Raw genomic sequence first — 13,377 nt, 5'->3', positions numbered from 1 at the left:
CGGCCAGCAGCACGGCTACCGGCTGAGTGTGGCGGCACTGGACACAATCCACGGCCGCTACACCGGATTCCTGACCGCTCAGAACACACGTCAACCGCGCGATCGGGAATTCAGCCTATCGGGGGCGGAGCATTGGGGGAGAGCTTTCCGATGACATGCCATCGCCGTTCCAACGGTGTGTGACGCGCAACACGGTGATGCCATTCCGGAGGGGGCGGAGACTAGAAAACCGCCGTCAAACTGGCGCCGTCTCCGATTTGGGCGTCGGGACGGATTCTCTGCCCGATCACCAATCATGATATCGGCTTCGGGCAACAGAGAATCCCAGCCAGAGTCTGTGAGTGTGTGTGTGCCTTGTGTGTATGGATGTGTGTGTCTGTGTGTGTCTGTGTCGGTGGGTGTGTCTGTGATTGTGTGTGTGTGTATGAGTGTGTGTGTATGAGTGTGTGTGTGTATGAGTGTGTGTGTATGGATGTGTGTGTCTGTGTGTGTCTGTGTCAGTGGGTGTGTCTGTGATTGTGTGTGTGTGTATGAGTGTGTGTGTATGAGTGTGTGTGTGTATGAGTGTGTGTGTACGTGTGTGTGTGTATGAGTGTGTGTGTGTGAGTGTGTGTGTGTGTCTGTGTGTGTGTCTGTGTCGGTGTGTGTATCTGTGATGGTGTGTGTCTGTGTCGGTGTGTGTCTGTGATTGTGTATATCTGTGTGTGTGTTTGTGATTGTCTGTGTGTCTCTGTGCATGTGTCTGTGTGTGTGTCTGTGTATAAGTGTGTGTGTGTGTGTGAGTGTGTCTCTGTCGGTGTATGTGTCTGTGTGTGGGTGATTGTGCGTGTGTCTCTGTGCATGTGTCTGTGAGTGTGTGTGTGTGTGTGAGTCTGGGTCTGTGAGTGTGTGTGTCAGGGTGTGTGTGAGTGTGTGTGTGAGTGTGTCTGTGTCGGTGTGTGTGTCTGTGTGTGTGTGATTGTGCGTGTGTCTCTGAGCATGTGTCTGTGAGTGTGTGTGTGAGTCTGGGTCTGTGAGTGTGGGTGAGGGTGTGTGTGAGTGTGTGTGTCTGGGTCTGTGAGTGTGGGTGAGGGTGTGTGTGAGTGTGTGTGTCTGGGTCTGTGAGTGTGTGTGTGTGTGTGTGTGTCTGGGTCTGTGAGTGTGTGTGAGGGTGTGTGTCTGTGTGTGTGTGTTTGTGATTGTGCGTGTGTTTCTGTGCATGTGTCTGTGTGTGTGAGTGTATGAGTGTGTGAGTGTATGTGTGAGTGAGTGTGTGTGTCTGGGTCTGTGAGTGTGTGTGTGTGTCTGGGTCTGTGAGTGTGTGTGTGAGTGTGTGTGTCTGGGTCTGTGAGTGTGAGTGTGTGTGTCTGGGTCTGTGAGTATGTGTGAGTGTGAGGGTGTGTGTGAGTGTGAAACATCCCAGATACTCTGATAGAAACACACGCAGCACCCTTCGATCCACATTGCTGTCCGGGACTCTGTCATAAATAACTCAGCATATCAGAAACACTGCCCCGCATCTTTACCTGCTTAACAAGAGAATGTTTTTGATTCGATTTAATATATTGCTATTTCATTATTGTGTCTTTTTCCTGCCCATTAATGAACCCCTGACATGGTGTGTTTAAAACTTGGAAAGACTGGTGATTCTGTGGTGTGTGTCTTGCTGCTTTGTGAAGTGTGCGGATACCGGGGTGAAAGTCTATCTCTCAGAGATATATAGTGTGTGATGTCTGTCTGAATTACTGAGTACATTGCAGGCTGTGTTCTGAACAGCGCAGTTTGCAGCTTTGCGGAGTTGGAGAGTGAATGGTTTCTTGAAGCACTTTACAACTACAAGGAGTGGGGGCGGGCGGAAAATAGTCTTCACTGTACCAATCGCCATGGTTCCTGAGCTCACCCGTAAACTGGGAGGTGCCAGTCAATGTTTACACATCAGTAATCCTCCACTATAAAAGCTGGGCTCCTGAGCGAGGAGCCAAAAACCGCTGTGACATCTTCAGTCTACTTTGGCGTGTGTGTGTGAGTGAGTGAGGGCGTTCAGCACCATGGAGAGGGACCGGCTACTGACTGTCCTCTGTCTCTCTGTACTCCTGACCCTGGCTAGTACCACCGAGACCTCGGATCTGGAGACCAGAGCTCTGAGAGATTTCTATCCCAAAGACCCCTATCCTTCCAGCGAAAAGGAACTGGTCAGTTTTATCTTGTTGCTGTTGTTTTTTTTTAAATGTTGTCAGCATCGTTTAACAAAATGTTTCTTTCAGAGAGATCTATGGGGGGGGGGGGGGGGGGGGGGGGGGGGATGAGCGAGACTCTTGTACAGTTTAAGATTCATGATTAGAACCGGAGACTGGGGATGGGAAATAAAAGCAAAGAAGTGTTGCCAACTGCAGAGAGAGAAGCAGAGTTAACATTTCAGGTCAGTGGGATCTTCAGCAGATCTGCTTTCATTGGGCATTTTCTTAAAAGTCTACCCAGGGGGGTTGACCCCATTGTTTCTTTTTTCAAAGAAAAGAAGCTACCACAGGTTAAAGATTCAACGTGGACAAACAGGTGCTGGAATAAAGTGATTTGAGATTTAAATGGTGATGCACCCACCATCCCGGTGGGCAGCACGGTAGCATTGTGGATAGCACAATTGCTTCACAGCTCCAGGGTCCCAGGTTCGATTTCAGCTTGGGTCACTGTCTGTGCGGAGTCTGCACGTTCTCCCCGTGTCTGCGTGGGTTTCCTCCGGGTGCTCCGGTTTCCTCCCACAGTCCAAAGATGTGCAGGTTAGGTGGATTGGCCATGATAAATTGCCCTTAGTGTCCAAAACTGCCCTTAGTGTTGGGTTACTGGGTTATGGGGGTAGGGTGGAGGTGTTGACCTTGGGTAGGGTGCTCTTTCCAAGAGCCGGTGCAGACTCGATGGGTCGAATGGCCTCCTTCTGCACTGTACATTCTATGATAATCTATGATAATCCCGGATGCGGGGCATTTTTGATGGACTGTTAAGCGGTCGCCCATTGAAGACAGGGATGAGGAAGGATTTGCTCTCTAAGAGGGTAGTGAGTCTGTGGAATCCTTTACCGCAGAGAGCTGTAGAGGCCAGGTCATTAAGTATGTTCAAGGCTGAGACGGACAGATTTTTAATTAGTAATGGAATCAAGGGTTATGGGGATGAGGGTGGCAAGGTACCACAGTGGCTAGCACTGTTGCTTCCCAGTGCCAGGGTCCCAGGTCCGATTCCTGGCTTGGGTCACTGTCTGTGCGGAGTCTGCACATCCTCCCCGTGCCTGCATGGGTTTCCTCCGCGTGCTCCGGTTTCCTCCCACAAGTCCAGAAAGACGTGCTGTTAGGTGAATTGGACATTCTGAATTCTCCCTCCGTGTACCTGAACAGGCGCCGGAATGTGGCGACTAGGGGCTCTTCACAGTAACTTCATTGCAGTGTTAATGTAAGCCTACTTGTGACAATGATAAAGATCATTATTATTAAGATGGGAAAGAGGAGTTGATGATTATCACATCAGATCAGTCATGATCTTATGGGGCAGGATGAGGGGCTGAATGGTCTACGCCTCTGTTGATATAATTATTTCTGGTCTGTATATTTCATAGAGGGGGTGTTCAGGTGTTGCAGTGAGTATCCCCCTCAGGGTGTTCTTACACCCCCACCCCCCACCCCTACATGACTTTGGGAGGATTTCGTCCATTCTGGGTGCTGGTGACCCCAACTCTTTCAATTAAAACGTTCTGAAATAATTATGTGCAAGCGGTATGCATGTTTCCAGCAAACCCTTTCTGATTTGGAACTGGTTTGACCCACAGCTCGGAGCGTTGCAGGAGGTGCTGGAGAAACTACAGAGTAAGCGGCTTCCAGCCTGGGAGAAGAAGTTTGGACAGGTCCCACTGGTAACGTCAACTTTCTGCTCTGATCCTTGCGGTTGTTCCTCGGTGCCAGATTCTCCCCGCTGCTGGTGTAAGGGTAGGGAGTGGGCTGCGGCTGAGCAGAGTGTCTGAGGGAGGAGGAAGTGTCCAGGTTGCAGCCGGGACTCTCCCTGAGCCAGGGTCTGGACTGGACCCTCACCCCCCAGGGCTCTTCTCCACGGGGTAGGCACTGAGCTGCGGGAGGTGGACGGGGTGGGGGGTAGTGGAGGTGGAGGTGGGTCGCCTCTTGCTGCCTTTGGGGTCTCCGCTCAGATCTCTCCTGCATTTCTTTGCTTTCTCGCCTGTTGCACGGTTCTGGTCACTGGTCCTGGGAGCAGAGGTTTAGGGGTGGGAGGTGTCAGTAACGGCTCCCAAACGGTGATATGGTCACCCTGGGCTGAGACAACGAAAACACTTCCTTGTGGAGATCTTTGTGGCAATCCCCTTGAAGTGTCCGACAAATGTTGAGGCGATTTTAACTCAATCCCCGACAGTCTATAAACTGAGGAGATGTGATACAACTGCCTTTACATTCTAATATTACACCCCTTGTCCCCTTTACATTCTAATATTACACCCCTTAAACCCGTTACATTTAATATTACACCCCTTGAACCCGTTACATTTAATATTACACTCCTTGTCCCCTTTACATTCTAATATTACATCCCCTTAAATTCATTACATTCTAATATTTGACACCCTTGATCATTTACATTCTAATGTTACACCCCTTTGATCAGTTTCATTCGAATATTTTACCCCCTTGACTCCGTTATATTCTAATATTACACGCCCTTGATCCTTTACATTCTAATATTACACCCCTTGATCAGTTTGCATTCTAACATTACATGCCCTTGACCCATTACATTCTAATATTACACCCCCTTAATCCTTTACATTCTAATACTACTCCCCAATCCCTTTCCATTCTAATATTATACCTGCATGATTCTTTACATTCCAATATTACACACCTTGACCTTTTTCATCCTAATATTGCACCCCCTTGATCTCTTTGCATTTTAATATTACGCCCCTTTGATCACTTTACATCCTAATATTACACCCCCTTGCACCCGTTACATTCTGATATTGCACCCCCTTGAACCAGTTACATACTAATATTACACCTCCTTGACCCCTCTTTGTTCTAATATTACACCACCTTGAACACGTTACATTCTAATATTAGACCCCCTTGACCCCTTTACAATCTAATATTACACCCCATTGGTTACATTCTAATATTACATTCCTTGACCCCTTTCATTCTAATATTACACTCCTTGACCCCTTTCATTCTAATATTACACTCCTTGACCCTTTTCATCCTAATATTACAGCCCTTTGATCACTTTACATCCTAATATTACACCTCCTTGAACCCGTTACATTCTGCTATTACACCCCATTCATTACATTCTAATATTACACCCACTTGAACCCTTTACATCCTAATATTACACTCCATTGACCACTTTATATTCTAATATTACACCCCTGGACCGCTTCATGTTCTGATATTACACCGCCTTGACCCCTTTACATTCTAATTTTACATCCTCTTGATCCCTTTACATATTAATATAACCCCCCCTTGACCCCTTTATATTCTGATATTACACCCCCTTCATCACTTTGTATTCTAATATTACACCCCCTTGTTTACATACTAATATTACACCTCTTGACTCCTTTACATTCTACCCCCTTGATCCCTTTACATCTTAATATTACACCCCCTTGAACCTTTACATTCTAATATTACAACACCGTACTCCTTCACATTCTGATATTGCACCCCCTTGAACTAGTTATATTCTAATATTACACCTCTTTGACCCCTTTACATTCTAATATTACACCTCTTTGACTCCTTTACATTCTAATATTACACCTCCTTGACCCCTTTACATTCTAATATTACACCTCTTTGACCCCTTTACATTCTAATATTACACCTCTTTGACCCCTTTACATTCTAATATTACACCTCTTTGACCCCTTTACATTCTAATATTACACCTCTTTGACCCCTTTACATTCTAATATTACACCTCCTTGACCCCTTTACATTCTAATATTACACCTCTTTGACCCCTTTACATTCTAATATTACACCTCTTTGACCCCTTTACATTCTAATATTACACCTCCTTGACCCCTTTACATTCTAATATTACACCTCTTTGACCCCTTTACATTCTAATATTACACCTCTTTGACCCCTTTACATTCTAATATTACACCTCTTTGACCCCTTTACATTCTAATATTACACCTCTTTGACCCCTTTACATTCTAATATTACTCCTCTTTGACCCCTTTACATTCTAATATTACACCTCCTTGACCCCTTTACATTCTAATATTACCCCCCATTGAACCCGTTACATTCTAATATCAGACCCCCTTGACCCCGTAACATTCGATACTACATAAATTGTAGGGTTAAAGTTGACAAAACGTTTGTAGATATCCCTTTCTACAGAATAATTTTTCCGATCCATTAGATTTACTGATCACTCACAAACCATGTCAATTCGGGGATCCTCTTTCAGATAATTGTTCTGATTGGGTCAGGTCCATGAGTTCTCACTCCAACCTGTTCCGTTCAGTTCTGTATTAAGGTTTATAGTTGGTGCAAAGTGTTTGAGTTGGCAAGTTCTTGATTATCATTGCATTCCTGTAAAATGTGAAAGGGTGTTGTGTTAAAGTCACGGGCATGCCTCTTCTCTAATTTCTTCACAGATTTGCCATTGGCAACCTTCCCCCATTGTCTTCAGCACATCGTTTGGCCAAATTTAGTGATTGCAGGATCTTCTCAATTACATTTTTCCTACCTGCAATGATACGAAGTTCTGGAAGCTGGCAGTTTTTAAATATGTCAGAGCGACGTGGGGGTGGCACAGCGGTCAGCACTGCTGCTGCACAGCGCCAAGGACTCGAGTTCGAGTTCAGCCCCGGGTCACTGTCTGTGTGGAGTCTGCACCTTCTCCCCGTGTCTACCTGGGTTTCCTCCGGGTGCTCCGGTTTCCTCCCACTGTCCAAAGATATGCAGGTTAGGTGGATTGGCCGTGCTAAATTGCCCCCTAGTGTTAGGTTAGGTGGAGTTACTGGTTAACGGGGATAGGGCGACACGGTAGTACAGTTGTTAGCATTGTTGCTTCACGGCGCCAGGGTCCTAGGTTCGATACCCGGCTGGGTCACTGTCTGTACGGAGTCTGCACGTTCTCCCCGTGTCTGTGTGGGTTTCCTCCGGGTGCTCCAGTTTCCACCCACAAGTCCCGAAAGATGTGCTTGTTAGGTGAATTTGGATATTCTGAATTCTCCCTCTGTGGACCCGAAACAGGCGCCGGAATGTGGCGACTAGGGGCTTTTCACAGGAACTTCATTGCACTGTTAACGTAAGCCTACTTGGGGCAGGGCAGCACAGTGACACGTGGTTAGCACTGCTGCCTCACGGCACCGAGGTCCCAGGTTCGATCCCGGCTCTGGGTCACTGACCGTGAGGAGTTTGCACATTCTCCCCGTGTTTACATGGGTTTCGCCCACAACCCAAAGATGTGCAGGGTAGGTGGATTGGCCACGCTAAATTGCCCCTTAATTGGAAAAAATGAATTGGGTACTTTAAATTTATTTTTTTTAAAGCCTACTTGTGACAATAATAACAATTATTATTATTTGGGTGGGGGTTTGGTCCTAGGTAGGGTGCTCTTTCAGATGATCGGTGCAGCCTTGATGAGCTGAATGGCCTCCTTCTGCACTGTAGTCATTCTATGATTCTCTGATTCTATATTATTCCACATTAGTAGGGAAACATTGATTGGTGTCCGCTGCCTGCCGTGTTACATTTGACCTCAGTACCCGCTGTGTCGAGAAAGGAAATTCAGTCAGTGTTCCTGCTCTGAATCCACTGAGGTGGAGTTTAGACAAGGACGAGACCCGTGGCTCGGTCAAGGTTGCTGCAAGTGACAACAAGGCATCTGGAGTCTTCAGACGAGCAGCGAGAAAACTGATGAAGAAGAAATTGTCCAGGGAGGAAGTAAACCCTCTGGTGGTTGATTCTGTGATGTTAGTGCGAGGATTGAATGCAAATACTGCTGGAACTTTGCTGTAAAAATGAAGAAATGGCTAAATAACCAACAAACATTAAATTAAACAATTGGCTTACCTCCCAAATATTTATCTTTCAAATGAATGAGGTCCTGTTTTAAATTATCCTCTACAGCTATTTGCTAGCTCAGTATCGGGACATATCCATGCACAGGATTGTGCAATATTTCATTCTAACAAAGACAGAAAACAGATACTACATTCAGTAAAATTTAATTTCTTAGATATTGATTTGCAGGCTTGTTATAAAGAGCTGAAGAAATTACCAGTCTTCATCTGATAAATTTGTGGAAGTCAAAGCTATTGCTCAATTGAAAGGGCTGGTTTAGCTCACTGGGCTAAATCGCTGGCTTTTAAAGCAGACCAAGCAGGCCAGCAGCACGGTTCGATTCCCGTACCAGCCTCCCCGGACAGGCGCCGGAATGTGGCGACTAGGGGCTTTTCACGGTAACTTCATTGAAGCCTACTCGTGACAATAAGCGATTTGCATTCCCATTTGTCAACCTCCATTCAATAAGGTTATGGCTGGTCCAATTGTGGCCAGATCCACTTTCCTGCCACTCCCAACCCCTCCCTTCCCCATGATCCTCGACTTTCCGCCCCTCTCCTCCCCGCCCGACCCCATAACCCTCGACTCCCCTGCCTTGTTCATCGTTAAATCAGTACTGGTAGGATTTGAAACAGTTATTGAGATTCTGCCATCACTCCACTCAATACAGACCAGGAATCAAACTTTTGTTAATTCGTTATTTACAACACAGAAGGGCCCATCGTGTCCCAAAAGAGCTCCCCCGCTAGTCCCATACCCCAGCCCTATCTCCGTAACCCTCTAAATTAATGCCTTTCAAATATATATCCAGCTCTCTTTTGAAACCTGTGAAATCCACCTCCAACACTCTCCCAGGCAGCGCATTGCAAACCCAACAACCTTCTGAGCAAAGAGGTTTCTCCTCATCTCACCCCTAGCTGTCTTGCTGACCATATTGAAATTGTGACCCCCCCCCTCGTCACTGACCTACCAACTAAGGGAAAATAATATCTTTCTTTACCCTGTCAAATGTGTTCAGAATTTTGTACACTTCAATAAGGTCGCCTCTCGATCTTCTCTGCTCCCAGGGGAACAAGCCCAATTTCTCCAGTCTTTCAACCTATGCCCCTCACCAGCTCAAACTGGCAGGAACAGTAATAGCAGGTGAGCAGTGTTGTGCAAATCACCCAGAAACTTGCGTCATGACCGTGAATGCAATTTGTGACTCTCCAGTCCTGAGCCTTGTCCGTAACCTCCCTCTGATGAAGTTTGAACACGTGAATTGGCCAGAATTAGGCCACTCGGCCCATCGAGTCTGCGCCGCCATTCAATCATGGCTGATATTTTTCTCATCCCCATTCTCCTGCCTTCTCCCCATAACCCCTGATCCCCTTGTTAATTAAGAACTAGTGTCCAGTCCAGTGTAGCGTCCGGTGTTGATTTTTAAAAAAAATTTAGAGTACTCAATAATTTTTTTTTCCCAATTAAGGGACAATTTAGCGTGGCCAATCCACCTACTCTGCACATCTTTGGGTTGTGGGGGTGAAACCCACGCAGACACGGGGAGAATATGCAAACTCCACACGGACAGTGACCCAGAGCTGGGATTCGAACCCGGGTCTTCAGCACCGCAGTCCCAGTGCTAACCACTGCGCCACCATGCCGCCCAGTCCAGTGTTGATTTGAACAATGCAGCCCACAAAAAAACTTTGCTTCAATCTGCAGTCGATCTGGGGTTAAATGATCTCGGCGTTTCAGCAGCAGGAGTGCTATACTTGCTGTCAGCGCTCCCTCGGCTAAGAGGCAAAATAATCCTCCTGGAGATTTATCATCCAGTAACCCCATTGGAAAGTGGACATTTGCGCGCTGGTTCTTGCCTACCATTGCCTTGCAGCAGAGTATTGGCAACACCTGATTTCAAGTCCAGAAGTGACTTGTCTCAAATCCACTTGGATGAGATACTGGAGGGTCCCTCACCCACGTTAGAATGAGAACAAGTAACTAGACTAGCAGGTGACTAGCCTTTGTGCGGGGTACCGCACAGTATCCTCCACAACTTTGAAAAGCCCATCCTGCCCCATGGTCACAGCCTAGATTAAATTGTCTTGGGGTTTTTAAAGCAACTGAGAGAATATCAGTAATACAGGGAAACGGAGCCATGTTCCGATAGCCAGTGTCTAACATGATTCAGCATCTTGTGTGGATTCAAGCGTCAGGCTATAACCCATGGACTTGTCATTTTAAGGTCTTTCAGGTTATTAACAATTCCACAATACCAAAGGACAAAGCTGAATACAGAACAATCAGCGATGCACTAAAAATACCCGCAATAGACCAAAACAGACCCGTACCAGCCTCCCCGAACAGGCGCCGGAATGTGGCGACTAGGGGCTTTTCACAGTAACTTCATTTGAAGCCTACTCGTGACAATAAGCAATTTTCATTCATTTCATTTCATTAAAGAAGAGAAACCAATGAATAATCAACAAGAAACCAAAAACCACCAGCGTTCAAGCCAGTGCACGCACTGCAACCCCCCCCCCCCCCCCCAGCGGTAGCCCCACATCGGTGGAAAGGCGCCCGACATGTGTATGGGAAAGCATGCGTGTGAAAAGCACCGCGAGCACGTCAGCAAACGCGGATGTGTGTGAAGGGGTTTGTGAGCATATGCCTGCATGTACATGCCTGTAAGAGTGTGCGTGTGTGAGAACGAGCAGCACGGACCACCGCAAATGGACACACCGGCGTGGGGAACAGCGGAAGACCGAGAGAGAGGGAGAACACCCCTCCCCTCCCAAGAGGGAGCACAATTCAGCCCAAAAACGCAGTCCCATTACGTTGAAGAAACCAAGGAAAATCACAAGGTGAAAAGAAAACAAACACAGAAAAGGTACAATGCAAAAAAGATATCAACTGCACATCAAAGAAAATACCACTGAACAATCAATAAGGTGAACCCTCAGTACCCGAGCCAGCGCATGCTCTCTCCCCCCGACCCCCCACCCCCACCCATCCCTGGCTCCAGCAGCAGCCCCACATCGGTCGAAAGGCACCCAATACGTGCACAGGAAAGCATGTGTGTGAACATCAGTGTGTGCACGTCTGTGTGAGTGTGTGCACATTATGAGAGTGTTTATGCGCAAATGTCTGCATGCCAGACATGTGAGAGTATGCATGTGTGAGAGCGAGCAGCACCGTCCACCGGTAAAGGACACACAGGCATGGAGCGTAGCTGAGGAGAAAGAGAGAACACCCCTCCCCCTCACCAGCACCGGGAGCTGACCAGACCTCCAGTCCACAGAAGAATGAGGGGCTGCACCTGGCAAACACACAGCCGCTAGGCAAAAAACAACAATAACACATTAACAAACATACAATTCCCCACCAGATAAACAGAGACCAACATTAGTACAAAAGAAAAACACCAGCAACCTGCACAGCCTCCAAACCAGGAGCAGCAGATAGCCACAAACATAGGAGGTTAGGTTGGGTTGCTGGGTTACAGGGAGGTCAAATAGGTTAGGAGACACCCTGGTATGACCTCTGGGTTACACAGTCAATCGGGCTGCCGCCCTGTACCAGCATCTGGTCTCCCAACATCATCCACTTCAAAGACTGCACGAGCGAGCTCCCCTCCACCTTCAGGCCGCCAGCAAGCTAACCAAACTCCTCCCCTTGCTTAACTTGTCCTTTTTACTCTCAATGAGTTATCATCAATGAATTTGAACTCTTTTTTCTTGCCCCACTGGTTAAGGTTTATTGGCTAAAGAATGGCAGTGTTTCGGGCCAATGTCACACCCATACAGAGTGTTGAACTCTCCTCGATAAGAATCACTTTGTAACTCTAGTTTCCTCTGAGTTCCCCCAATAATGTGATTTGTCTTCACTTTCAGAAACCCAAACATCCATCTCTACCTCCACCTCTCGCTCCTTTTTTAAGGCACTATTTAAAAACCCAACTCTTTGAATATGTTTATGATCCTAATACCTTGATATGGCCGAGGGTTAAATCCACTGTGAAGTGCCTTGGGACGTAAATTCATAGAATTCACAGAATTTACAGTGCAGAAGGAGGCCATTCGGCCCATCGAGCCTGCAACAGCCCTTGGAAAGAACACCCTCACCCAAGCCCACACCTCCACCCCCATCCCTGAAACCCAGCAACCCAATCTAACCTTTTTGGACACAAAGGGCAATTTAGCATGGCCAATCCACCTCACCTGCACATCTTTGGACTGTGGGAGGAAGCCGGAGCACCCGGAGGAAACCCACGCAGACACGGGGAGAACGTGCAGACTCCACACAGACGGTGACCCAGCCGGAATTGAACCCAGGTCCCTGGTGCTGTGAAGCAACAGTGCTAACCACTGTGCTACCGTGCTGCCCGGGTGGTATATAAATGCAAGTTGTCATCTTGCAAACTTGTGGTTATTATTGCCTCGTGACTGCTCAATTGTACCCAGCCTTAAGCTGAACCTTATTGGAAATGAATTCCAATTTGTTGAAATTAATTTGGTTTATGAGCTGACAAACCTCTGTTGCTGGAGTCTTTGAACAAACATGTTGATGTTGAAGCAGTGGCATCGTGGTTTGATCAAATGCCCCGTTAATTTTATGTAATAACATCCTATGTACAGGGGCTTTCGTCCGCATTGAAGTCTTTAATCAGTAAGTGCTTGTCTTTTGTCTATTTCCAGTGTGATGTTGGGGAACAATGTGCTGTAAGAAAAGGTGCCAGGATTGGAAAACTCTGCGACTGCCCCAGGAGTTCTGGCTGTAACTTCTTCCTGCTTAAATGCTTGTAGAGAATCCAAGAGATTTAATAAAATCACTTCTATTAACAATAGGAAGAAGGAGAAAATGAAGACGTCTGCTGGACATATTTTGCATACAAATAAAATTGTTAGTGCTTCGCATACTGTCCTAGTACACAGAATTGTACTTACAATTGCTTTGGTCTGTCTGTGTTTGTGTGTCCTTTGGAATGACTGAATCTATTTTTACATATGTTATCCTGGTTTTCTTAAAGCAGTCTGTCTAGATTTCCATATTTTGGTGCAAGAACAGGATGTAGCATTGTCTGCCTCAAAATAAAACGGTCTTTCCTTTAAATGTCAGGGATGTCTTTTATCCGAACACGCCTGTCACATTTGTAAATGTTATGTCAGCTCACAACCATATTGCAGGATGAAACATATTTTAAAAACATAAGCAGTGTCTGGATTAGTCACCGCTGGCCTCTGTTGCCCATCCGCTCCCTGGGGGGATCACCGTGCCAGGGTCCCAGGGTCCCAGGTTCGATTCCCGGCTTGGGTCACTGTCTGCGTGGAGTTTGCAC

General features: G+C 46.8%; 1 protein-coding gene across 1 annotated transcript; it reads left to right on the top strand.

Annotated features, from left to right (window-relative positions):
* The first annotated feature begins 1,939 nt into the window (after nt 1-1,939).
* LOC119956886 (cocaine- and amphetamine-regulated transcript protein-like) lies at nt 1,940-13,151 on the top strand. The gene is made up of 3 exons (XM_038784434.1): nt 1,940-2,171; nt 3,791-3,874; nt 12,737-13,151. The coding sequence occupies exons 1-3, from the start codon at nt 2,028-2,030 to the stop codon at nt 12,842-12,844; spliced, it is 336 nt and encodes a 111-aa protein (XP_038640362.1). The 5' UTR covers nt 1,940-2,027; the 3' UTR covers nt 12,845-13,151.
* The last annotated feature ends 226 nt before the right edge of the window (nt 13,152-13,377 follow it).

Source organism: Scyliorhinus canicula, chromosome 24, assembly GCF_902713615.1.
Source record: "Scyliorhinus canicula chromosome 24, sScyCan1.1, whole genome shotgun sequence".
Lineage (NCBI taxonomy): Eukaryota > Metazoa > Chordata > Chondrichthyes > Carcharhiniformes > Scyliorhinidae > Scyliorhinus > Scyliorhinus canicula.
Note: the sequence above shows the minus strand (reverse complement) of the source record. Positions and strands in the feature narration are given on the sequence as shown.